At 44.5% G+C, this 27,941-nt stretch overlaps 1 protein-coding gene across 1 annotated transcript; it reads right to left on the bottom strand.

Moving 5' to 3' along the window:
• RDH10 (retinol dehydrogenase 10) lies at positions 1 to 27,584 on the bottom strand. The gene is made up of 6 exons (XM_030859564.3): positions 26,511 to 27,584; positions 24,643 to 24,878; positions 4,466 to 4,564; positions 3,108 to 3,253; positions 1,391 to 1,522; positions 1 to 1,284 (listed from the first exon to the last, which is right to left on the bottom strand). The coding sequence occupies exons 1-6, from the start codon at positions 26,797 to 26,799 to the stop codon at positions 1,161 to 1,163; spliced, it is 1,026 nt and encodes a 341-aa protein (XP_030715424.1). The 5' UTR covers positions 26,800 to 27,584; the 3' UTR covers positions 1 to 1,160.
• Between the last annotated feature and the right edge of the window lie 357 nt (positions 27,585 to 27,941).

Raw genomic sequence — 27,941 nt, 5'->3', positions numbered from 1 at the left:
TTCTAAAAAAAAAAAGCAATCACATAATAGTTTATAGTAATTTACAAGTGGATGGTATACATTTAGATACAGAGGTAGAAGTTCACTTTTACAACGTTTCACTAATACACATTTACCAAATTCAAGGCACAAAATAGTTTGCTTTACAAAAAAATACTGTAAAAATGTCATTTGCTGTTCTACAATGTGAATAAAACTTTCAAAAGAATCTTTACACCCTTCCATATGTACTCCACAGTATAAGATTTTTTCCCCCTTGCTAATCATAGTTGGCACAAAAATGGGGACGTTTTTAAATGCAGAAGTTCCCATGTTTAGAAACTGTTTCTTTGCAGAGCTGCTATGTATTCTAGATCAAAGTCCATCCAAAGAAATGAAACACAGCAACTTCCTGAGGAAAGGGCACTTTCTGTATGCAGCAAAATTCATAGGTAGAAAATGTATGATCTTTTTTTGGATCAATAGGTCTCCAGGGGAATAGATACTCAAGGAAAGATCTCAGAGACTCATTTTAAAATTCGACCAACACTGTAGTCGTTATGACTTTAACAAAGAGACCTGATCACCTTTACTGTAACAATCAGACATCATCATCTACTTCCAATTGATAGAGATTTCAAAATGCCATTTTCAAAGAGCTGTACATACAAACACAATGAGAGAGCCACACAGGCTTTGCAAAACTGAAACTTCGAAAACATGAGAAAGTATAGCACTATCAGTCCTTGAAGTTGCAAGGGTGTCGATTGGCTAGAGATTAATTACAAGAATTAATAAACTCTATGGGAATTAAGAAAAACCACACACATGAAACACACTGTCGTTATCATCTCGAGACTCCCTGCTCATTCAGAAAAAATAATGGTAGCCTGGAGACATCACACAGCGCTTGTCTAAAAGATAAAACTGGTTTTAGGGTTCTGCCGGAAAAGGACCCCATTGGCAACAGCTTAAGCTCATTTACGCTGATCACATTTTCCAAGCACTCTAGTCGGTTAATTTACACTTTATTTTTTTAAAAAGTTGATTTGGGGAAAAAAAAAAAAAAAAAAGTCAATGCGGATTTAGAATCCAGAGAGTATCAGTCATGCTGATGTGGGTCGGAATGAGATACCTTGATCGTCTTCTGGTAGAAGTGATATTCCATACAAAAAAGATCCTTAGATTCCGTTTTTTGCTTCGTTATTGTTTGTGGCTTGTTTTCTCTGAGCGATAAAGGGGTACATACACTTGTCCGCTCCTAGGAACCGATACATACACACAACTGCTTCGAAAGGGAGGATGCTGAAAAGGAAAAGTCACAGTGAGCCCCCGTGAGGCGTGGTGTGTTCCTTACGTTACGGGGCGGACTGGGGAAGACCTGCCGAGGAGGGAGCCCCCTCACACTTACCTCTTCATGAAAGTCACGATGTACATGAGGCGGGGGGTGCAGATCATGGGCTGGTCCGTGAGGATGGCCTTCATAGCCTGCTTCACGCAGTAATCGGGCTTCAGAGGGGGCAGGAAAGGCTCAATTTCTTTCCTGAGAGTTACAAATTCAAAAGACGAAATTAAGAATGAACACAAAATAGGGAAGACTGGAAATACACATCAAAACACGAAGGATGACGTTATCTGAGCAACAGAATTTGGAATTCGTTTTGTTTACTTCGTTGTGCTTTTTCTGTATTTTCTAAATTTTCCTACTATGCACACATTTTATTTGCATAGTCTGGAAAACAAGTTAAAAAAAAAGCAGAATTGGTCTGCTTTTCTGTAAAGTGAGAAAGCCGTGTTTTCAACATGCCTTGAAATGTATTTCAAATTACTTTTTTTTTTCTTTCAATTGAAAAAGGAGAGGGTGTCTGGCATAACAGACACTAAACCCAAACAAGATGCCAAACTTTTAAGTATTAAGTGTAGTTCAAATGATGGTGTGTAAACACCAACATAACCTTTCGGAGTGAAATATAAGTCAGCTGTGCGCTTTCCCGGGTGCCTGGAGAGGGAAAGCCGTGGCATTTTCTCCGGGGGTCTCTGAAATGAAGTGCACAGAGACACCCTACCTTCAGCTGAATTCATCCAGGCACCCACTGAAATAACTTAATACAATTTATTCTTTTGACTTTTCATCGTCCCCCCCCCTCGCGCCCCTCCGCAGCGCTGGACACCTGCTGTGATGCTAAACAGGATGCTAAACAGTCTAAGCTCCTCAGACCCCCAGCGTCCGGTCCATCCGTAAGAGGCAAAAAGCAAAGCAACACACACCCCGCCCACACGCGGGAAAAGAGGCAGGGCTGAGTCCGTTCCTGGTCCAGACTTGGAGTCAGCCTGAGATGGAAATGACTCAAATCACCTCCACCTGCTCAGAGCGTGGCCAGGCTCAGGATGTGTCCATATCGGCCCTGACCCATGGGGAACTCGTTTGGTTCTCTCGCTTTGCCTGTCAGATTCGTCCAAGCAGAGATCTCACAGTCAGCATGTCTTTACAAGTGTCCTCTTGATGAGTCACGGCTTTGTTTACTCCGCTTAGCTCAAGTCAGATGTGACTTGACATGGCTATTCCCACACGCCTCCTCCCTCCAAAGTGTGGTGGTATTTCATTTCATGTTTAGAAAATCTCAACGTTTCTTCTCATTCTGTCAGAGTGAATCTAGCTACATACACTCTCTGCAAAAAGGAAGTTCCCAAACCTGGGGTGTCTCATTCAAGGGTCTTTTTGGAAGAAAGACCACCCTCTTCTATGGCAGTGACATTGTTTCGTATCCAAACCAAAGTCGCATTTATGTACTAACGTTAATATTAAAGAAAGAAAATCACTCCTAAAGAAGTAGCTTCTAAGGAAAATCCTGAGTATTTGCTCCTTGAAGGTGCAGAGAAGCCGTTTCCTACTGATGCTCATAGGCTACCTTCTGTGAGCTAATCCCAGTCCTTGCTTATCAATCGTACACGCCTCAACTTCACAGACCTCGACCAACGAAAGCTACAAGTGAGCTGCCAAACGACAGATACTGAAGTGCGAGGTGGGTTACGGCTGGAGATCTGACTGATTCCACATATTCTCCCAAGATGGAAAGAGGATTTGTTAGAACCGCTTCTTGTCAGTATTAAGGCGCGTCCTTACTGACCTGATTCGGCAGCCCCTGAACATGCCAGTGTCTACAAGGTAAGGGCAAACCAGCGTGGTTTTAATTCCATCCTTCTCCGCAGCCTTTAACTCATGGCTCAGGGATTCATGAAAACCCACGACTCCAAATTTACTGGCGCAGTAATCCTGAGGCAGAGGGGAAAGAGCAGAAATCCTCAGTACGTGTCCACATCCCTGACCCATCCCAAGCTGCCCTGGTCCCGTTACTCCGGTTACATGTTTGATATAAAAGGTTACAGGTGACTAAGCAAAGAAAAGGAGAGCATTTTAAAAGACAGATATCTGATGTGGTTTGGTGCAGAAATAATATTTTCAAAGTAACAGCAGAAACAGATGAACACTTTCTGCCACATCAACGAAGTATCAGGTTACTTCGGGGAAGTTACCACAAAGGACTCTATGAAAGCGAACGAGCTGGAGTTAAAAATGGAGAGAGGCTCGCTTTGAAGTGTCTGGAAAATTTACAAATGGTCTCTTGTTCAGTAAAGGAGACTGAAAAACCAGTTTGTTTAAATTAATGCTAGGAGAACAAAGGCGAGTTTAGCTGGGGTTATAAGCTGTTATGATCCCATTTTCTTTTTAGGGCCAAGTGAAAATGGAAATGATAACTCTACCTTGTAAAGTTAAACTAGAACTTAACCCAAGGACTCACGGTATAGGAAGAAAGTTCTTCTCCATTACCCAACTTTAAAATTAGGAATTGAAACGTAGAATGTAGAAGCTGTCTCTTCTGCATCCTTTTGCATATTTGCATGGGATGCTGTTTTCAGTTTTCCGCTACAGGCACCCGTGGGATGAACAGCACGCAGAGCAATATACGTACACACGCTTTGTAACTTGAATTTGGTGAAGAACAGGGTCTGATTAAGCCCAGTTCTACAGACTTAGGATGCAGACACCTGGCATCAGCCCTAAGCATCTCATCTGATGAGCTAACACAAGACAGCTCGCTTTTGGCAAGTGGACCAAAACAGAATGTCAACCTTTGGCCTCATTTATCTGTTCCCTGTGGCACTGCCACTGCCCTCCAGTTTCATCCTGACCCTGCACCTTCCCACTATTGTCAAGCACAACTGCTAATGAAAATGGGGCCATACTGAGGACGGGCCCACCCACTTCTGCTGCTGCTGCTGCTTTGTCAAACTAGTAGAAGTGACTTTATGGCAGAAGACGTAGAGCCACGTGGGTTGCTGGGGAGCATTCCACAGGCAGCACACAGGTAGCGTGCTTCCATGGCCTTTCAGGAACATGCGGGCAGCAGGTGCCCTTCCTAGGACTTTGGTGTATTCTTCTCGAGATAAACCGACTGAAAGAAGGACATGCTTTATCATGACAAACCTCAACTCCAGCAGTACTGAACAATCCCAGGGAACTTGCAACGGTCACAATATGACCATGATTAATCTCCAGCATGGTAGGAAGAAAAGCCTTAGTGGTCTGAAAGAAAAGGAAGATTCAAGCTTTAGAACTGACGTTATGGGTTTCACCTAAAAAACAACAGCAACAAAAAACAAACAGAAACCCCACAAACCCAAGATCACGAAACAAAGTTTTACCCACACGTTACATTTCCCAATCTGTTTGAAAATATTTTACATTTATCAAAAAGAGAAGATCCTTTAGGCGTCTGGTTCACTTAGCACCGTATCATCGGCATGGCAGGCCTGTTATAAGCCGTGACCAACAAGACTGTAACACAAGAGCTTTCGGGGACAATGTCCAGAGATGAAAAGAAAGCCATTAGGAGAAGGCTCTTTATCACCTTTCAAGTGATAGTTATCTGCTAATCTAAACTACTCCCAGGTCAGAGATCTTTTCATGCTCTGACACTTCAGTGCAGCCTCTCATGGTCTGTGAGGGACCTCCCGCTTACCCACGAATAGAAGCCTCGTGTACTGTTTACCCCATGGCTGTGTCTACACAGCAACAGACCCATGAATGAAGAGATATTCCAGAAGCATCTTCCAGCATCCAAGCTGTATTATCCAAGTATGCTCACAGGAGGTAAAGTATTTTAGGTGTAAAAAAAGGAGGGTAAGGTACAGAATCATTTTAATGAAAAATGTGTCCTAACACTAACTCTGCTGTGACAATTTATAGCATTTGAATGACCACACTCCACTGTGGGGTATACTGGGGGGTGACTTCCCCACGGAGGCAGGTGACTGGCCACTCAGGGGGCAGAGCACGTGGCAGAAGCTCCAGGGCAGTGGACCCAAAAGGCGGCGTCGATTTCTCATTCACTGAACTTCTCTTTTCTCTCTAGCTTTCTTGCCTTCCAGATGCAAGGTTGTATTTTTTTTTTTTAATTACTTCAAATTGCTTAACATGATCCATTAACTACTCCACCAGGCTCCCAACAGTTTTATAACCTGCTTCTTAAAAGAAAGCAGCAAAGAGCAATCTGTCCACTGCTGAGTTATAGCCCACTGCCAACACAGCTTCCCATGATTTATGAAGTTAAAGAAACCCAAACACTGACCAGTGGACTTAAAGGAGAGTTGCATTCCCTTCTCAGAGGATTTCCCGGCTAACAGATCGCTGAATTTTTGCATACATAGCTTATCTGTTTTGATAGCTTCTGCATGTACAAGATCAAACAGTCATTCCATTAGTTTTGAAATTTTTCCATGTCCCAATCCATGATGCGTTCAGTTGCCAGATGAATCTTTGTGAAATACCCCAAGGTCTTCCCCAGTCTGACTCCTGATCATCACATAACCCCCTGGTCCCCACTTATATCCATGTGTCTGGGCCTCCTCACTGCTGTTACCTGTGTCACGCTTATTCTCACCTGTGAGGTTTTACCCATGATCTCAACTCTTCTCTGACAATCTACCCCGATGCCCTGCTATATAATTCAAAGTGTAATATTCATCACATATTTACATGGCCTCTCATGCTTTTCAAAGTGCTTTATGTTAATTATGTCACCAGAGTCTCTCAATAACTCTCTATCACAGGTAGTTATGGTATTAAACCTTTATCTAATATTATCCTATTCACCTTGACTTTGTCCATATTTCTTTAAGACATATAATCAGTATCATTCACTGTAACATATAATTATGTTCTGCGGTGCTTTGTTTTGTTTTGTCCTTTCAGTCTACAGCACCTGGAAACTTCAGGCTTTAGAGCTTATATATGGGGATAGAATTTCAATATAGTAACATCACAAGGAAGCTTATCTATTCCAATCTAAACTACAAAACACATCCTTAAGTAATCAGGCCTATAAGTCTTATTTTAGATACCTGATTATAATTAATTGTTCCTCAATTAGCTAAAAGGTATAAAATTTAGTCTTGACATTATCCAGAGACCACGTCTAAGTTTTAAAAGTTTGCTCTAGTCTTGAAAGACAGGGATAGATTTAGTATGAAGGTCTTATTTTTAAGTTAAGTAAGTAGAAGGACTCAAGAGTACATCCTAAGAAATTACACACAGTACAGAATACCAGTAGGAATTTTCTACTTGGTTACCTGACAAATCCGGATCGCTGACCGTGCTCGTTCCCAGCCTGTTTCCACACTAACTCTACCCGGTGGCCAGGCCTGACTAGAAACCCAGACACCCAGTGGGCGGGCTCTAATGACTTCTCCATGTTCGTGTTCCATGTTGGTGCCTGCAGGTGTTAAATGACTAATCCAGATCCCCAGCACATATGAAGGTAGGTGACAGAAGATTACCAAATTCCTCACTGTTTTGATTTTATTTTTTTAAGCCTTCATTGAATTTGTTACAATATTGCTTCTGTTTTATGTTTTGGTCTTTTGGCTGCAAGGCACGTGGGATCTTAGCTCCCGGACCAGGGATCAAACCCGCACCCCCTGCATTGGAAGGCAAAGTCTCAACCACAGGACCGCCAGGGAAGTCCCTCCTCACTGTTTTTAAGTTTAATTTCTTGCAAAGTTCTGAAGCGGATTCATGTCCCCTCCTGACCTGGCAGAATTAGCTTATTCATTCAACAAGTTATTTCCTGAACACCTACTACATGCAGGTCTTGTATTATGATCTGGCCAAGCGATGACAGGTAACATGGCAGCAGGTCTCATTCCCGTCTCTAAGCAGAATTTATCCTCACCAGCATGTAACTGTGTTACATCAGTACATCAAATATATAAGTTTTAGTTTATCCTTTACAAAAGCAGGGTGCTATAGCTACATATGCTAAAAACTGTGATTTGGGGGGCTTCCCTGGTGGTGCAGTGGTTGAGAGTCCGCCTGCCGATGCCGGGGACACGGGTTCATGCCCCGGTCCGGGAGGATCCCACATGCTGCGGAGCGGCGGGGCCCGTGAGCCATGGCCGCTGAGCCTGCGCATCCGGAGCCTGTCGTCCACAACGGGAGAGGCCGCAACAGTGAGAGGCCCGCATACCGCAAAAAAAAAAAAAGAAACAAAAAACAAACAAAAAAACAAAAAAAACCCTGTGATTTGGGCCTGCTTCCCTCCCTTCACCCCCCCACCAAAGTAGTTTGGAGGGACATTTAAGCTACTGGTTTTGCACTTAAAGGAAATAAGAAAAGAGAAACAAAAGAATCCAAATATAGCTATGTGGCTAAAGTCTTTTCCAACTGTGGGTTGTAAACATATTTTTTAGGGAAATAGGCTTCACTTTAAGCTGCTAGTAAAGTGTGGCACAGGTCTGTCTGTTTTAGTATGAAGCTTTCTTTTAAGAGGAAGGGGTTGATTTTTTTAAAAAAGGGCTGTGGCAGGTCAACACTTCTTATAAAATCTGTGCCTCCTGCCTCATCCGGGACCTTCTGTAGAAACAAAACCAGCGCGCCACTGTGCTTTCTACATGCCAAGACAAAGGTCTATGCTCTTTATTTAGAAAGGCTCACCACTTACACGTCTACTGCTACAGTTATTACAACTACTAGCAATGTCGGAAACACCAGACAAGGTGCTGGGGAAACTGGGAGGGGAGGAAAGCCATCCAAGGGCCGGGAGGCCTTGGGACCCAGACTGGTTGTCTTCCAAAGCTGGTGGCCACCACTCAGCTCCTACTGGATGCCGGGTGAAGGCAAGCCTGGGGGAAGAGCGTTCATACCGGGGACACTCAGGTTTCCTTTTAAACCCGAGCTGGCAGGGCTCAGGCTGGAGCCTGATCCATGTGACCGAGCACTGAGGCTGTTAATCATTTCCTTTGCTGCCTGAGTGGAGGCGAGCAATTACCGCCCGGGCCTTCTTTCCACAACCAAAGCCCTGCCTTGTGTCTGGGGCACATTACCAAATGAACTTTGATCAACACGAAGTCTAGTCCTTACGTTATGAGAAAAAGTGCTGTAAATGGGTGGTGAGAAAGCATCGCGCTCTCGGGAACTTTCCCGAGTAACCCGACGAGTTTTCTTTTCTAATTACTCTTGCCCTCAACAGTCTGGTGGGTGACATCTGAGCGAGCACAGCACAGTCTGTCCTTGACACCGTTTGACAGCACAAAGAAATCTGGCACTCTGTGATGAATTATTAATGTGCACAAATATTGTAGCACGTATGAAATGGGGACCAGCAAGAGGTGAAGTGCTAGTTGCCATGACACCAGTCAGTTCAAGCTCAGGTTCGTGATCTTTGTCTGAGACTCGTTAGAAGAACGAGCAAAGCTGCGGCACACACCCAAATGGCTTGAGTGTAAATTCACGCACGTGCTGCCGACAGTGAATCCGAGAGGGGCAGCTCCGCCGGACACCGGGACCGTTGTGTTCTCTTACTGTAAGGACGAATTATCCAGATCGGGAGTTACCAGCTGGTAAAGGGATGGCTAAAGGAAGTACATTTGATCAGTCACCAGAGTTAGCTGGTCCCAACAGTGGGTGGCAAGGTTAGCTAGATGTTTAGTCTAAGTCAGAGAACCGCACTCGGAGCTCTGTCCTCTGATTCAAATGTCTGAGACACAGGGGAGGACATCTAGATCGTCACGAGGAAAATGTGGTTGACTCTTGACCTGGGGGCGGGGGAGTCTCAGAGTCAGCAACCAATTTGTATGTTCAGTGAGACAATTTAGAATTGGAAGGGACCCAGGGATTATTTTATCTGCAAAAGAGAAAACTCTTTCAGTAATGGATCCTGGCTAAAAAGTATGCTGATAGACCTTTGATTACCTGTGATTAATTTTATCACAAGACCATATCCAATACCATAAGCTGCCAGGCTGACAGGGTTGCTAAGTGACTAAAAAGAAAAAAAAGAAAGGAAGGAAGGAAGGGATGAAGGAAGAGGATATTCAGACAGACACTGACATTCCTATGAAACATGCTTCACAAGTTTAATATCTCCATAGCTCCTCGGGGCTCCTCTTCAAAGCACTGGGCACTTTGAAAGATAACTGTAAAGGTCATATTTATAATATAAACAAGAACTTCTTAAACAGAAGTGTGACTGGACACAGACATGACATGTCATATCTTGAGAAATCTTTGAATGTTAGGTTTACGCCAAATTAACTCCCAACAGTTCCAACCCTCCAGATCCTTCTTGGTGCTCTTAATGACAGACTGCAACGCAGAGCCCGCAGCTGCACTGTCAGGACAAATTAACCTAAAGTTAAACAAAAGAGAACGCGAAGAAATGTGGTATCCGGCAGAGGCCGACTTTTGAAATTGCAAGATTGACGACACTTTAAAGGTATAGGTAAAACACTCAGAATGTTTTCCATATTTGCAAGCTATTCAAGGATAACGGATACTAAGGGAAAAGCAAAGCTAATTCCTCACAGTTAGGAAAAGGCCTCAAACTCTATTTTTGTGCATTGGCATGACTGTCCTGTGGTCGATTCAAGAAAAGGTATCTTTTTAAAAGAATCATTTTGAAGTGTTTCTCTCAGTTGAATGTCCAAGAAACAGAAAACTTTCATTTCTAAAGGGGACCAAAAATCATATTACAATGGGAAAAGGCTTAACACCATGAGCACATGTACAGTACAGTTTTCTGATGTATTTATGTTTAAGGATTTTCAGAGTCTCCAAATAGCAGCAATATATATGATCTGGAAAAAATGCGATCAAGGCTCCATTGAACAAAGAACGTTTAACTGGACATCCCTATGGTACCCCTCCAAATGGTTCAGCGACTCTCCTCGGTGTTTTGCTGTTTCCGCCTGCCGCTGTGAGAGTAACTTATCTTTGTCGGGATCACAGAGGAACATACTGCTTATTTACAAGGCTAAAATGACATCTGGTGGCACTCTTCTATGAAAATTCAGTCACTTCTCCTGGAAAACGATGATTCAAGAGTACAAACTATTGAAGGTGCTGAAAATACAGGGAACTGGGCTTAAAAGGCGATTTAATACGGTTAATCATTAGTGTGCTCAAAGATTAAAGAAAGGGTGACATACTCCCAAGCTGATCTGGGAAAGGAACCCATGGCTAAGTATTCTTAATCCAGTAGATTTACAGGTATCTGCTTCATCAACGTACTGAGCACCAAACTCCAGAAACTTCACTTTGACCACAGAAAGTGTAACTTGACATTTTTCATTACAAAACTGTCTTCAACTAGGGAGTAAAACCCAAATCTGTATTTGTTAGCAATAAACTGACTTTAAATACTTTCGTTGCAGTTGACAGCACAAATTCTGAAATTCATGTAATTCGATGACAGCTTTTTTTTTTTTCCTTTCCTATGTGGGTGTGTTTGTAGAGACAAGAAAGGTCTCCAGACAAATTGTGCAACAGAGCCCCAAGGTACTGAAACCTGGAACGACTCTCAGACTTAAAATGTTCATGAAAATCTCTACCTGCTGGACACAAAATGTTCTCTCTTTAGCTATAGAGAAGAATTTGTCATAAACGTCAAATTCATATCAATGTTACATCTACTGTCCTTTTTGTTATTATTTTGAGGCCACAGGGATTGGTTTAACATTTAGGGGCATCAGCAGTTAATACTTAACGCACATGCACGAGTACACGCCTACAGTTGCCCTGCAACCAAGGAGCTGATAAAAGAGCGAGGCTTTTCAAATGAACACCTAGATGATGACGCCATTAGTTATTCAGCAAAAATAAATGCTTCATTAACTTGCCTTCCCACTGTTAAAACATGGGATGAATCTACCCCAAGGCAGCAACTCAGATATCAACACTCCCTGACACTTCAGAGTTCCCTGTGCAGAAATACCAGGAAGGAGGGGACTTAAAACTCAATCTGTCTGGAAAGTACACTGGCCTTCAGGGTCCAGAAACCACATGGTCCTGACTGTCAATCACTTAACCTTCCTCGTTACTTGACCTCTCTTGGCTTAACTCATTTGTGAGACAAAAAGGAGATCTCCGAGGTTTCTCAGCTCAAAAATGTTACGACAGCTTATATCAAATAATTCGTTCTTTCTTACCACGTGTTTGATACACAAGTCGTAACACAGAGGTATTAGCTGCCTAAGACTTTCATAAATGACTCAATAAGGTATCAACTCCATTAGTGCAGTTGCCGGCATCTGGTGAGCAGTAAAAATATCTATTCATTCAACACTTATATGTTGTCATGGCTGTGCCTTTTCAAATAATGCAATGTGAATCCATGCCTCTTACATGTTAAAAAAAACTACAATCATCGTTTTTCTGTCTTTTACTTGAGTCCATGGAAGCTCGATGTTTTAAAAGGAACGATGAATGCTGCACACTGGTTCTGAAAGGCTGCTTTCCCTGACCCTCCCCCTGGCTGAGTCCTAGATGATCAAAGGAGTGTTCCCCAAGCCCCTGACCCGATTTAGTAACTCTTTACAGAATAGTGAAAATAGCCCACAAAATTGCAGCCAAATAGCCTGCTAAACAACAGGTTGTCATTAATCCCTCTGCTTTGCTCCGAACTCAAATCACATCGCCGAAACTGTAATGAAAACAGACCTTCCACAGGGCAGAGGCTTCGGTTCTGCTCGAGTGACTGGCAACTACTTCCATGAGGCATAACCACGTGCATGTGAGCTCAGCCCCTGCTTAGGCCATCTGAAGTGGCAGGACCCAGCCCGCGCCCAACCCAAAGGCCACAGCCCAGCAAGGCCCCCGTGATCCCCTTCCGTCATCCTTCGTATTTCATCTGTGCAAAGGGTTCAAATTCTTCTCTGCTTTCCAGGGTGCTTACTGTGGAGGCTTTATAGAAAATTACATCTTTACCTAAACTCCAGATACATAAAATCAAGAGGTTACTCCTGAAAACTCACTTTATTCTTAGGCACGCACTGTAACAACTTAGAACTTACTCACTGTGTAAGGGGGTCTATGAGATACCTGTATTGTGCTAGGCATTGTTAAAAAAACAAAACAAACACTTTGCAAAACTCTTAAAGACACTTAAGGATTGTAAAAAGCCACCTTTTCTAGAAATCAGTTCTCAAACGATGCTACACATTGGAATTATCCGCGGGAGGTGTTCCTTCTGAGGCCCAGGCATACCCGGGAGGGAATCTGGCCGGGGAAGGCGACACTCCCCAGGTGACTTGACTATGCAGCCACGTTCGAGAGCCAGTGTTCTAGAAGAGGGCATCTCAGCCTCAGCCCCATGGACATTTTGTGCTGGGTAATTTTCCATTGTGGGGACTGTCCTGTGCGTTGTACAGTGTTTAGCAGCATCCCCAGACTCTACCCACTAGATGCCAGTAATAACCCCACCAGTTCTGACAAGGGGAAATGTCTTCAGATGTGGCCAAATGCCCCTGAGGGGAAAAGAGCCCCATGAGAACCACTCTTTAGAAGGAACGTGAACATTAGCAAATCAAGTTCCATATAGTCCCGTGATGATTTTTTCTAAGCTCTAAGTCTCATATTGTAATGACATTTTCTAGCTTTGCAAGACATTCTAGGCTTAAAAAAATTTCACGTCTTAAATATGGGCTCAAAAGCCCATTGTAGTTTACATGCCAATACCTTCAAACCACCACTCTACCACTAAATTCAGAAATACCATTGAAGGGAGATAATGCTGACAGTCTGCAGGGGCTAGGAGCAGAGAAGCAGGGTGCACGAGAGGCAAGGTCTCTGCCCTCCTGCAACCTATTTCCAGACAGCTGTTTGGTCCTGGGCAGGAAGAACATATCTCTTCAGTGCATAGCCTTGACTCTGTACCATGATGTTTATGGCTTTGGAAACTCCATCCTGGGCACAGCAACCAAGGGGGATAGTGAGCAAGAGAGCACCTGGGCTCCCCCTTTAACAATGGCCTGGAACCCAAATAAAAAAACAAAAACAACACCTAGACAAGGCGGACCCTAGAGTGCATGGTGTAGTATTTTCCTAGTCTACAAAATCCCTAAAGGGCTAATTAGCTCAGGGAATAAAATAAAATAAAAAGAAAAGCAGAGAATATTGAGAAAGTGGGAAGGGAAACATGTGCTCAAGAGCCATTCCTCCTCACACTTTGATGTGCACAAGAATTACCTGGGATCTGAATCAAATGCAGACTCTGATCCAGTAGGTCTGGGAGAGGAGAGGGCCTGAGAGCTTGCTTTTCTAACATGCAGCCTGATGGGGTGATGCTGTTGCTGCCATTCTGGACCGCAGGCTGAGCCTAAGGTTGTAGCCTGAGCCAGGTCACGTCTACGCTAAACCTCAAGTGGCTTCAGATCAATTTCTCCTAGAAATTCAGCAAGTAAAGGCAGACTAACTTCTCTGCCCTCTATCCTACCTGTGTTCTCTGAACCACAGTATTTATTAGGGGTTGAGAGGCCCCATTCTCCACTTCCCACATCCTTTCCCCAGTAATGTTTATCAGACAAATGCCAGTTCAAATTGATGCCAAGATCCCTGGGAGCTTTGTATGGGCAACTATGGGAGTTTACAGACTGACTGTATGTATATTTGCCTTGGATCCATTTTTAGCACTAGCAAGCCCCTCTGCTGTGGTTTGAATGTTTGTGTCCCTCCAAAATTCATGTTGAAACCTAATGCCCAATGTGGTGTTGTTAGGTCAGGAGGCTGGAGCCCTCATGAGTGGGATAAGTGCCCTTATAAAAGAGACCCCAGAGAGATCCCTCACCCCCTTCCACCGTGTGAGGTTACAGCAAAGACGGCTGTCTACAAACCAGGGAGTTGGTCCTCACCAGACACCACATCTCCCGGAGCCTTGACCTTCGACTTTCAGCCTCCAGAACTGTGAGCAATAAATTCCTGTAGTTTATAAGCCACTCAGTCCATGGTAATCTGCTAGAGCTGCCCAAATGGACTAAGACACCCCTGACCCCATTAGAACAAGCTCTCAAAAAGAGACCTAGAAGATTTCAAAATCCTTCCCCCTTACTCACAGAGGCTTTGAGGGCTTAGCTTTCAAGACACGGAATTTAGACCCTTTTAGCCTCAGCATTTATTTACCTTTTAAATTTTCCACATTTACCTTTCTGAAGCTTTCACGCTTTGGTAAGCCTGTGAGAAAACCCTACCTAGGAAAAAGTTACCCCTTTAAAAGTCAGACACTTGGGCCACAAGTTTGGACACCATCAGCTGGCCAAAACTGCACAATTTTGAGAATCCATGATTAGCATTTCCAAAGCAAATCTCACACAGTTACCTGGAATTCTGCTCTCAAAAGAATATTATGTAACAGAATAAAGGTTTTATATTTTCCAGGAGATAAGCTTAAAACAAACAAAAGTCTAAACTAAAACCACACTGTTATTGCCATTTCAGTTCCAAGTATTTATAGAACTTTGTTCAGCCAGTCTTTGTAGAAGAGCCCTTTTTATTCATTACTTTTTATGTCTGTCCTGTCAATGTTGACATGCAAACTAGGAAGAGAAGGAAGCTGAGTGACCAAGGATACACCACACTCTTGTCAATGCAGTAACCATCTCAGACACAGACCATGGAAAATTACAGAAAAGGGAGAGAAAAACACATGAATTGGGCTTTGGTAATAAAATTCTAGTGTGGTATTGGGTCTTTAGAATTTTACATGTTTGTCTAATTTATGAAGCAAACTTTCCGGGGATATTAAGCTAGGGTTAATTAGTCATTGCTAAACTAACCATGCTAATAAAAAAAAAAATCAACATTTGAAGGTGGATTCTTACATTATACCACAGGGCACAAGCATAAATGACTCCTAGGAGAATCTACCAGGAGCTTTGAACATGTAGCCCAGATAAGTATTTGTAGAGCTTCTAAACTAAGTCCTAGGCTGAGGGTCTGGGTCCTAGCTTCTTCCTTCCCCAGTGGTGACCTTAGGCAAGTCCCATAACCTCTCTCGGTTTGTTTCCTCATCCATAAAAATGGGGATATTGGCTCTACTTAATTCAGAGTTGCTATGAGGAGCAAATGAGAGAGAAGTGTTTATGAAAGGGCTTTGTAAAATTTAAGTGCTATGTAAAAGTAGAGTAAACGTACCCAAGGCTAATTAAGCATATATTTATAGGCAGGCTATTTGGGTGAGAAGTGCTATCTATTTTTGGTTATGTCGTTTCTTCAAGTTCCTGCAATTCCCGGTTCTTACTATGTACGGCTCGCAAGCCTCCCTGCCCTCCACGTAGTGTCAGACCACACTTCCGGCAAAAACCCAGGACCTGACCACTAGAAGCAGCCTCACAAACACAGGGCTAACAGCCGCTTCAGCTGCCTGCCCCCTTCCTCCGGAATCCTGGGAGATGCTGGGAAACAACCGACACTTTCCAGTAACACCACTTCTCGAATCCTTTTCTTTAGTTCTACTGGGGTCAGAAAATCAACGCTTAAAAAATACAAGTTACACTGCTTGATGGAGAAGAGTCCAGCAAATGTAAAAATACTAAAAGTTAGTACAGAACTATTTAAAAATACTTTATTACACCTGATGTTTCTCTTTCCCAAGAGATTGTAGAACTATCCCCATTAAAAAAACAAATCCTTGAGAAATCAGCAGGGGGCAGTATGTTAATTACAATTTGCAGGTGGGAAAAAAATTCAGGCTTTGAATTTTAAGTTGCACTTGTCCTCAAAATACCCATGTGCTTACATAAGTTACACCACAAATATTTTCCCAGTTACACTGATTTGGAAGTGTTATTTTGAGCCCCATTGTTTAGAATAACACTAAGAAGCTGAACCGTGTTAATATTCAGAAATTCCAGTACTAAGCCATTTGAAGGAAAGGCAAGAAATTCACATTTTTATGCAAGCAGCAAATGAGAAACACTGTGGTTTCCCCAAACCCCCAAAACGCCAATGTTCACAATGTTAACACCGTTGTCACCTTTCACACATCTTTGCGCGATCTTTGAAAGTTTCACAGACCAAGTCACGTTGTGTTTCCAAATGTGAATTCACTGTAAGTGGCTTGTCAGTTGGGCTCATTTGACAGCACTCAAGGTTGCAGCAGTAATTGCCCTTCCTTGTTAAATATTCTAGCAGCACTTGCTGCGGTGTTGAAAGTTTTATCATCATTATGAGAGGATATTCTTTTTTTTTCCCTGTGGTTCACTTAATTTTAGCTTCAGAGCATTTAGGAAAATGGTCCCTGACAGGTGTGAACTTGAGTTTTGAGGGAATTGACAAATAAAGTAAAAAAGAAAAAGAAACTCAAGAACGGGCCATGCTGGGTAAGAGCAAGTAAGAGATGTTGGCATCCTTCTGTTGGAAGGCACGCCTGCCAGTGCTGTGATGGTATAAGCCTGCGTAAACCCAGAGGTCCAGGTGATGGGAAGCGGTTGGCCATGTGTGTCAGGGTAAATGAGATTAGGTCCTAAGGCCGTACTCTGACAACCTCTACTCTAAACAATGGTGTCTGAACAGGGTTAGGTCAGCTGTATGCTTTATCTGTCTACCATATATTTTCAAAGAATGAAGTAAAGGACTCCATCCTCCAAGTTATTTTCTGGTTATGCTTACAAGGGGTCTCCGCCTAAAAGGAGTTTTTAGCTCAGTAAATAGAACTATAAGAAGGGGTTAGTTCTTTGAATAGCTAACTACGATAGTAACTTCTGAGATAAGAAATCAACTAATTAAACCAAGAGAGATTCACACATTTTAATCTGATTCCTAGAGTAACAGGCTCAAAACATTGGATTTAACCCATTCAGTTGAGGCAGGGAATAGGTCCTTGTTTCTTAAGGACTATCAGTTTGTCATACTCCAAAGATCAACGACAAAAGGCCCTTTATCTTGGGACAATTACTGGCTGTGTGCGGAAGGAAATAAGATACAAATCCACCCTGCCAGCACACCCCCTAGTGGAATTTCAGCATAGTACAACTTGGGGGTCCAAAACCATCCCGGGGATTTAGGACTTCACACAGGCTCGAGCGCACTTTTCCAAGTGCAGTGTCTGTAGCTGCGCCAAGGTCAGGAGCTTCCTTCCCTGAGCGCTCCAACACAAGCTAGCAAACCGCACACGTCCCCTCTGCATCCAGCCACGCAGGCAGACAGTGGGGTTAGACAGAGGCAACTTGCCTACTTATCTTAATTGAAATAGGCTTTAATTTTAGTTTCTGAAAGAACTACAACAGAAATTTTAGATGAATCTGCTATTAATATTCCTCAACTCAAGAAAAAAACCTAAATAAAAAGGGGTTTCCTACTTTAAAAAAATCATTCCACCTTCCCAGTGAGGTTATTAAACTGCTTGGAAAGTGTTTTCTGATTGTCACATCTTAGGTATGTTCAAGTTACTCAAGTCAATTCACTAGAATTTGCCAAAGATCTTGAAAAATCTGAAAAATGGTTAGGGTAAAAACAAACGAAAAGAAAGAGAATAAGTTGAGAATGTGAGCAGTGAAGCATTTAACCGTAGGGTCTGTAGCCCTCCTGGGGCCGCAGTGACCCGATCACGCATCGGATCCAGTGGCTGAGGGCTCTACCGGGCATTCTCCACTCAGTCTTTCTGAAACAGCTGTCCCAGCAGTGTTAGCCTTAGCGCAGACTAACGGATGCTTCCACTTTGACGTGCCGTATAGATTAATTTCTACCTGGGCAGACACTGGATAAAGCCCTGGATGTAGAAATAATGAGGGAGAAAAGAATACCAAGTTCGCTTCCAGGAATCTAGATAAACAGCACATAATCAAACAAGAGAGGTCCATTCCCTGAACCAGGAACTTGACACTATTCTACAAGGACTGCCCCCTTAGTATATAAAGACACTATGAAGTCAACGTGAAAAGATTTTGAATGTATTCGCTTTTCTTTCTCAGGAGTAGTGATACATTTTGTCTGAACTATTCAACTTTTGTCTCCCCAGTAAGACAGGACCCAAATGGCAGAAGAGCTGAGTGTGCCGGGCCCCTTCAGGCCCAGCGTGGTGTCCAGCCTGCCTGGTGTTTACAGTCTGCCAGGGGGTGTAATAGGTGATGAGCTTGGAAGGCAGGTGGAAAGCAGCGCTGGAAGGCCTAAGCTGCCATGCTCACAAGCCTGGACTTCACGCTGTGGACAATATGGTCACACAGGGCTTGGGGTAGGTTCTAGTCAGCATCATCTTTAAGCAGGCATCTAACAAACTCAAGTCTGCTTAGATCACCCTGGGTTGGAGAGCAAAGACTGGAAACTGGAGAGAAGTTCAGAGATTCTTTGTAGAGGCCAGGCAAGAGGTGAAAGAAGCACGGAGGAGGAGGCGGGAACGGAAAGGAGGGGATCAAAGTACATGATAGCAACAGATCAGTCAGGATTTGGTGACCCATGAATGTGTGCGGGATGGAGAATTAAAGACACTGCTGATGTTTCCAAGCCTGGTACTGGCCACACCAGGGAGTTCAAGAAGGGGCGAAGAGGAATTCGTTCAGTTTTGAGGCTTGCTGGTTTTAGGGAATGCGTGGAAGAGCTGAGACAGTTGTATGAACTTGGGAACTCTTAGAAATCACAGTTGAAGCCACCGAAGTAAACAGATTACTCAACTAGAGGTGCACAATGAGAAGAGGTCTGCGCGTGCCGTACTAAACCACCATCGTATCTCGGAGGTAGGGAGGCTAAGAGGATTGGGAAGACAGGAAGAGAAGCAGGAGAAAGGGGGCTTATCATGGAAGCTAGAGCACCAGCGTTTCAAAGAGATGGTCAACAGGCTCACGTTCTGTAGAAAGGTCACGTCACACATTGGATGTGGCCATTAAGCAAGCCCCTGCTATTTTTTCATATGACACTGGTTACTTAGCAATATTTTCTAAACAACTCAGATAACCAGACACAGATTACAACATTTATCAAAGGTGTGGGGAAGATTTTTATAGGATGGTTCCCAGTTATGTAAAGTGACAGTTTATCATGTCATAGATGTTTATTTCTAGTAGCCCTAGATTTGGGTCCAGCATGTAATATATCAAATATAGAAACTTAAAGCTCAGTGAGCATGTGATCTTATTTTACGTTAGGAAAGAAGGCTGTGAAATGACCCTGATAGGTACAGAGCTCCAAGTATCCACGCAGTTGCTATCTAAAGAGATGTTTTACTCGGTTTTTAACTGTGACCGTGAGAATTAATAAGATAAAGTATGCTGACCCTATGTCAATTTACAGTTTGGTTCAAGACACAAAAAGTTTATTTCTGAAGCTCAAACATTTGATTTTTATGCATGTGAATTCATTTAATAACAAAAGCCAGCTCTAGTACAGACTTGAAAATACACCATGAATTTCAAGTTTTTAGTAGGGAAAACAATACTCCATAGAATTCTTAATATTATGCTTCGGAGTAGGAAGTATCAGTCAAATAATTTTATAAGAATAGAAATGTTTTTTTTTTTAAATTCTAAATCTAAGAAGCCTTGACCACAACTAGATTTCTCTAACCAGAGATCAGAGGAATATAGTATTTGAGATTAAAAACCAGTAAATCACGTAAGAACTTAAGCATTAATGATTAGGGACCATTCATGAGATATTAGGTACAACCACAGCACTAATGTCTTTAAGTGCTACATTACTCAGATCTAGCTGGTGGGCTTTTACTTTTCCTGGATGGATTTTAACTAAATAGACTTTAGACACTTGGATATAGATAAATGTCTAATTCAGTAATTAGTATTTTAAAACTGTGAAACCTTTTAAGTTAAGTGGTCTATTAATTAACTACCAATTATCTTGTCTGACTATCATATCAATAGAAGTAAATTACCGACTAGCGATTTGACAGATTTAGTCCTTTACCATGCAAAACTTCTTCAGAACATAAAAGGCCTGGAGTTAAATGCTTTTGCTTCCCCCTTTTGGTTAATCGGGGATCAATTTGCTGCTCTCGTATAAATGCCAAGTGCAGCTCTTTGGTCAAAAAGGATCTACAGATAAACTTTGTCTTTTAGAAATGGCAAGCAATGATTTTTTTTTTTTTAAGATTCCTCTTAAAAAATAACAAATGAAGCAATACTTAATGTTTTGGGCGAAACATGTTTGCAGTTGCTATATAGAGGCCAACTCTCCATATTTCAAAGGACACTAGAGAGGCATTTTCAAGCTTTTGCATCTCACCCAGGTACAGAGAGAACCTGAGTGGACTGTTTCTCTGGCTTATGCCAACATTCAAGTGCACTGTACTGTACACATTCTCACATTCTTGTCCTAACTGCGAATGTTGCACAACAGATTATGCTGATTAGAACCTACCTCAAATCTATCACTTCTTGACTGGTGACCAAGGGAAGGTTCCTAGGAGAGCTGCTGGTGATAGAACACTGGATGGTAAAGTATCACAGCAGACTGGGGGGCTGTGCAGAATAATGCCAAGTACTGCAAAAGCTTCTAACGTGTATGCAAATAGGTTCGAGGTTAAGAAGCAAGGAAAGAACTGCAGCAGGAATCCTCTCCTTGAGGCTCGGCCACTGGCAAATATGAATGACTGCCATATAGTCAAATTGAGCTGATTCAGATTGCCTTCTCAAAGTCGCTAGCCTCGCACCAATGAGCAGAGTCAATATACTACAGTAAAAAGCAAGCTTACAGGTAGGGCAGGGAGAATGGAAAAGTTGTGGAGGGAAACAAAAGGAGACAGACACAATAACGAATGTGAGACAGCCTCACTTTGAGATCCCGTCAATCTTATGCAGCTTGAATTAGTCCAACATAAGGCTTACCCTTTGAAACTTCAGAAGCCAGACCCATGTGAGCATTCTCTGAATAGGTTACCTTCTAAATATTTAAGCGGAAGCTTAGCCTATACTATCAAACATTTACTGAGTGACTAGGAGTAGAGTTTTGTTCCTGGCAGGGGAAAACAAACAGATGGCCATAACAAACTGCCTACAGCCAGCTTGCCATCTACTTGGGGATCTCAGGGCACAACGAATCAGAAGTTACACCAAAGAGCACATACTATGCGCAGAGGATGGGGGAGACAACAAACACTGCGAGAGATCAAGGGAAAGAAGAGGCAAGTCATTGAACGGCAGCTTCGCCAGAAAACAACGGGTTGCACAAGATGGTCTCTAAGGATCCCTGCGGCTCTGATAAGCAAAAATGCCAGAAAAGGGCTGGAGTGGGGATGGAGGTTACATGAAGAACTTGAGCCAGGCCTCAAAAGATATGCGGAGCGGAGAAGTGGGCCTTCCAGGCTGGGGGAGTGGCACGAGGCATGGTTCAAAGGAGGAGCCCGCATAGCTCTTCAGTGAACGTCCGCATGGTTTCTAGTTCGCTGCCTATGACTTTACCTCTGGGTCAGGATCAACACGCTCTTTATTATGTTATGAACACAGACACCAACTGCTACTTAAAAGGCTGGTTAAAGATGATCTGCTCAAATGATGAACAAGTCTTTGCTCAGCTGATCCACTCTTTAAAATGTATGGGGCAACTTCTTTTCCCCACCCAGATGCAGCAGAAAGACATGCTGGTTATTTTTTCTGGAAGGGAAAAAGCACATGCCAATACATCTGAGAACAGTTACCGTGAACATTTTCACCTAAGGGGACTACTGGAAGGGAAACTGAATTCAGGTGGTAACTTGTACCACTTAAACCTCGCCCCTCAAAACACACAAAATAAATCACTATAAAATTATAGTAAGTCTTCTTTTAAATTTTGGTTGCTAGAGCGCTTCTTAAAAGGTCTGTAAGTCTTGGCAAGAAGCCAGAAATTCCAACTCTAAAATGAATTTTTTGACTCAATTTAGAAAATAAATTCTTAAGTTTAGATGCTTAGGGGAAAAACAGCTGGAGAATTCAGGAGCCTCCCAGATTTTAATATGAAGTGACGTCATTACTGTCAAAGCTTCCAAGAACTCTCTAAATTGATGTTAAGAGACGTTAAGCAACATCTCTAAGCAAAGTAAGGACTCTGAGAAGGTGGTATGTTCCTCCTTGGTATAGAGATTCGGGTCCACAGTAGTTTATTTCGTTGGAAATTTGATTTAATTTTCTACTTAGAAGTATATCAACTGATGTGCACTTTCAAAGCGAAAGCAATGGATTTTCTATGCTTAATACACTCTAATTAGCTCTCTTTTTATAGGATGTCTAGCAAAAAGAAGCTTCTTTTCTCTTACAAGTACCTAACTGCTTGTAAGAGCAATTGTATGGAGTTTCTTTAAAAATCTCGTTATGTTTGGGACTTCCCTGGTGGCACAGTGGTTAAGAATCCACCTGCCAATGCAGGGGACACAGGTTTGATCCCAGGTCCAGGAAGATCCCACATGCTGAGGAGCAACTAGGCCCGTGTGCCACAACTACTGAGCTTGCACTCTAGAGCCCACGAGCCACAACTACTGAGCCCACGTGCCACAACTACTGAAGCCCACGCACCTAGAGCCCGCGCTCCGCAACAAGGGAACCACGATAAGAAGCCCACGCACCGCAACAAAGAGAGTAGCCCGCCACTCGCCGCAACTAGAGAAAGCCCGCTCGCAGCAACGAAGACCTAATGCAGCCAAAAATAAATTAAAAGAAAAAAATCTTGTTATGTTTGAAATTGTACAATTCAGCAAAATATTCATGCAGAGAAGGTAGGCAAGATGGTTAAACTTCAGAGTATTTTGTGTAGGTAAAAGTTCATATTTTGGAAACCATACATCATCTCAAAGGTTATTGGAAAAAAACAATCCTGGTGTTGGTGGTTCATAACTAGCTGACCGACGGCTGGATATCTGTTTAAGGATGACAACGTGACTGAAATCAGCTGGTGTTTCTCTGGCAGCCTCATCCTTACCAGGCTTTAAATATGAAAACTACAGTCTACTTGCAATTTATGTGCATCTTTTATTTCAAGTGGTGGCTGTTTGTTTTACTCAGAATTATAAACACACAAGATTCTTGATACACTGTATTGCCAAGTTTATTCTGTTGTGCTGGCTTTTACTCACCTGATCCACTCCTTTGTCACTTGCCGCCTGTTCCTGTGGACCCCACGGCAGCAAGGACTTATATTCAGTTCCCCACCCCCGGTGCACACACACACAAGCACACTCAAAGCCCTCCAAACTGTATTTGGTAACCTCCTATGCGTTTAAAACATAGATATGAGTTAGCTCATGTCATTTAAATGTTCATTTCTAGAGCTCTGGAAATGAATTAAATAAAGCTCACGTTTAAAAATACAACATTAAAATAAGCTTCTTCCAGGGGCAGAGAAATGGTTTAAGGTTCAAGGAGCAACATTTGAATAAGTACTTTTATAGCTAGATTAAGTTTTTAAAACAGTTGCTAAAAAATTAATGAGGTTTAATGTGACCTATTTAGGAGAAACAGTTCTTTGTTGTGTTCTGTTAGAAGGCTAAGCCGCCTATGGGAGAGAAAAAAAAAGAAAAACAACAAACCTATTTCCTTACCCTTTCTTTATTGGATCCTACCTGCCTACAAAAGAAAAGGAGAAATACTATGGGGGAAGAAAAGCAGAAAGTGGGTCAAGAGTGTACAGTTATAGGGGAGAACTTCACACCTACCATTACTGAAGATAAATTTAGTTGCAAAACTGGGGTTAGTTTTGCCCCCAGAGCAGAAGGCCCTCCCCTCTCATCTATTTAGATGATGTAATAGCTCTGATGATTAAAAGCCGACATGGTGCATGTCCCCGGTTTGCCAGGTCTCACAACACCCCTGCCCTCTACATAGGGACTCTGTGGTCCTATCAGGGTGACTTCTGTTCTCCAAAGAGACGCATCCTCTAAGCTGAGAAAGTGCTGAGATATACCCCAACAGGACAATGTCACAGACCCTGGGGACAGTCAATGGATGGTAAAGGAACTGCCAGGGTGGCCTGACCACTCCCATGGGACCACAAATGCTGATTCCAGAATCCCTGGCACTTTCTAAAATGTGGCTGAGCAGTAATTTGGAAGCCTAAACTCTGACTTTAGGAATTCATAAGAACAACCAAAGTTTTACAAACTCAACAGAAAGTAAAATAAACAAACCCAGGGTTTTATGCTCCCTCTTGTTATTTTTATGGCAATCTTCCAAACTAGTTCAAAATGTTCAGTCCTCTACTCTCTCCAGAAATACTGAATTGGAGGGGGAAAAAAAAAGAAAACAACGATTTAATAGTAACCGGCATACGTTGTAATTCACCGGGGGAGGAGTGAAGTGGAAGTAAGCTTTGTGGTGAAAGAGTGCAGGTGGCTTTCAGGCTGGTCCCGAAGTCTCACTCCCTCCCAGCCTTCCTGCTGAGTAGGGCCCAGTAATAAAAACAAGCATGTTTATATTTACCCAGAAGTGTGCGTGGCAATTGACCATCATGGTTCTCTCAATGAGCTCATCAGGACATTCCAGAAGGTGATGCCCAGAGACCACGCCAGCATTATTGACCAGGACTGAGACCTCGCCAACCTCCTTGCGGACCCTCTCCGCTGTCAGGTAGACATTCTCTCTCTTTCCCACATCACAGGTGTAGGTAAAAACCTGCAGGTTACAGTGGGGCAGAATTTCTTCCTCACCATTCCCAGCTGTCCTCAGAAGTCCAGATGAAGAAAAAAAAATGGAACAGAGAAGGGATTGGGGGGGGGTGCAAAACATGAGTCACGTGGCCATCAGTAGGACAAAGATCACACAAAACAAAAATCACTACAGTGAGCTTCAAATTTCTAACACCGTAAGCCTTGCCAATGACGGAGCTTACAGCTGCCTTCCTCCCCCAAAAGTCTTTGGGAATTACAGCAATTTACTGGATAACTCTGCTTAGGGGAAAATCATGTAATTGTGACAAGCCCAATACAAGTCAGACCTCATGGGATCGGCTTCCCGGAGCTAAAGACACCTGGAATGAACTGATCTCAGCCCAGAGAGTAACACCCCCTCCTCCCAAACACATGCACTACACACTCCTCTTTTTGGGGGAACAGTGGCCAGAAACAGCTCTTACTCTTTAGTATGTGCACCCTCAAAATGGAAACTCATCTCAAGGTTCACAAATCAAAATTGTAATTAATGATCTGAATTCATCCAAAGCCAAGAAATCAACCAAGTTTCTGATAAAAAAGTGGGACTCACACTGGTTTGGTCTAACTGGAGTAGCTGAACTCCCCAAAGAAGCATTCTTATATAAACCAAGTTTACAGGTAAATATGCAATTTTACCATATAAGAACTCAATTTAAAAACCAAAAAACCTTCCCTGGAAAACGACTGTTCCCTTTTAGGTTTAGGCAGGGAGCACAAAAATCTCTATTTGCTACCCTCTTACCAATGGTGAAAACATACTAGTTTTCTGACCTAAAAGGCAAGTGCCAATAATTTTGGTGACAAATGATCAACATGGGGGAGGAGTGGTGCCCAAGTTAATCTTCCAGATATAGTTCAATGTTTTCCCTGGAAACGAAAAAATTGTCAAAAATGCAAGAGCCATTACCAAATCTCCCAGACCCAAACTATGGTCAATTATGGTCTCCGCTTTGGCTTTAAAAAAAAAAACTCAGATTCAGGTTACTTAATAAATATCCAGAAATGCAGATTTCCTAAGGTTATCAAAAACATGGAATGAATTTTACAATAGGGCTTGAATCCTTCAAGCGTTTTCCCTTAAGAGAGGAGGTTACCTTTCAATCAGGCTGAGTATGTAACTAAAGTACTGACTTATCTCTGGTGAAACAATGTTAATTATTTTCCCGTGGCTAAAGTTATAGTGAAATCATCAATGCCGCCCTAGTCTCAGCGGTTCAGACCGCAGTAACATATACACATGCATCAGTAGAGTCTGAGAACAACTTCCCAAAGACACTAGTTTCCCGTTCGCAAACGAGACTGAGACATTTCTTTAGGATTCAAACCGGTGGTAACAAGTTCCCTCGCCTTCCTTAGCCTCCGAGGGCTTGGGAAACCCCACAGTCGTGCTCCAAGGGACAGGACCTCCGTTAAGACAAGGCTTTGGCGCACTTTCTCCCTCCTAATACAGAGGTGATCGTGTTCCTTTATTAGGGGACAAATTCTACTCGCAGAGGACCGGGCTGGGGTGGGGGTGGGGGGTTCTCTTCCTCGAGAGCAGGGTTGACCGTGACAGTGGGGTTTCGGGGCCCTCCAGGGTAGGGCGCGGGGGTGGGAAGAGGCTTGACCCAACAATGCTCGGGTGCAGGTCCCAGTTACCTTGCAGCGCCGCGGCGTCCGCCGCCTCCAGGTCGCGGTAGATGTGGCGCACCATGCCCGCCGTCTCCTCGTTGCTCTGAGTGTTGATGTCCCAGAGCACCAGCAGGGCCCGGCGCCGGGCGAACTCGAGCGCGAAGAGGCGGCCCAGGCCGCTGCCGGCGCCCGTAATGAGGCACACCTGGCCAGCCACGCTCTTTTCCTTGGGCCGCACCAGCCAGCGCGCCGCGGCCAGCACGAACGCCCAGAGCACTTTAAAAGTGACCACGAAGAACTCCACCACGATGTTCATCGCGACGTCCGGGGCCCCGCACGAGCCCAGCGCCCGCGTCCGCGCCCACCCCGCGCCCCGCAGCCCCCGAGATGCCCGGGGGCGCTTGTCAGAGCTCCTGGGACCAGAAGGCTGCGCCCCGCGCCCGCCCCCGAGGTGCCCGCCGGGATGGAGTGCGCAGCGCCGCTCCCCGCTTGCGCGGGGCCACTCCCGCCCGGGCTCGGCGCGGTGGCCCCGGGCTGTGCCCGCCGCGGCAGCCGCCCGGCTCGGCGCCTCCTGCCGGCTGCCGCCCGCCTGTCCCGGAGCGCCCGCGCCGCAGGCCGGTCCCGCTGCAGCGGCGGTGACAGCCGCGAGTTAGGCGGCGCGCGCTGCTCTCATGGCCAAGCCGCCGCCGCCGCCGCCCGAGCGTCCCCGGAGCCGGCGCGGCGGCTCCCTCTCACTCCGGGGGAGGGGCGCGCAGCGGAGACGGCACGGGCCGGCCGGCCGCCGCGGGAGTTGTCAACTTGATCCAAGTTGCGAGAGGGTAGAAGAGTGGGGTGCGGGGCAGCGAGAACGCCAGGAAGGGGCGACTCGCTCGGTGCAGGAGAGCGCTCCCCAACGTCTTGCAGCTGCCTCCGCGGTCTCGTGTCCCCCTGCCCTGCACTCCCCGCGGCTGTCACTCGGGCACCGGGCTCCGAAGCGCAGCGCCGCTTGCAAGTCGGAGCGCTCCCGACTGCCTCTGAGAAGGCTCCACACTCCGCGCTATATAACCCGCGACCGGGAAGAGCCGGCGGCGGCATCGGCCCTCCCTCGGCTCGGCCCTCCCCGCCCCCGGGCGCACCCCGCCCCCGGCCCAGCCCCCCGCCCGCTCGCCGCCCGCTCGCCGTCCGCCGAACCGCGGCGGGGCAGCCCCTCTCACATGGCCGTGGCCGCAGCCTCCAGCCCTCCTCGCACCTCCCTTCGCGGTTCACGCCCCCTGCCGTGGGGTGTCCCGGCCTCCGCCTGCCAGACCGGACGGTCGGCAGTGCCCTGGCCATCTTCCTTTGGCCGTCCGCTCCTCGCTTGTCCCCGTCTCGTCACTTTCGTTAACCAGGGGGCTCTGGGTGGCCCCGCCTGCGATCAGGCGCTGCGGAAGACAGCCCTGCAGGCTGGAGGAACGAAGAGAAGGACCTCGACAGCGCGGC

This window comes from Globicephala melas, chromosome 17 (assembly GCF_963455315.2).
Source record: "Globicephala melas chromosome 17, mGloMel1.2, whole genome shotgun sequence".
NCBI classification, from domain to species: Eukaryota; Metazoa; Chordata; class Mammalia; order Artiodactyla; family Delphinidae; genus Globicephala; species Globicephala melas.
Note: the sequence above shows the minus strand (reverse complement) of the source record. Positions and strands in the feature narration are given on the sequence as shown.

Coding starts and splice junctions, on each gene's coding strand:
- RDH10 (XM_030859564.3), bottom strand. CDS start 26,799: ATGAACATCGTGGTGGAGTTCTTCGTGGTCACTTTTAAAGTGCTCTGG. Junction 4,565..24,642: donor ATTGCCACGCACACTTCTGG/GTAAATATAAAC, acceptor CTTTTCTTTCAG/ACCACTAAGGCTTTTCTTCC. Junction 1,285..1,390: donor ATCGTGACTTTCATGAAGAG/GTAAGTGTGAGG, acceptor TTTCCTTTTCAG/CATCCTCCCTTTCGAAGCAG.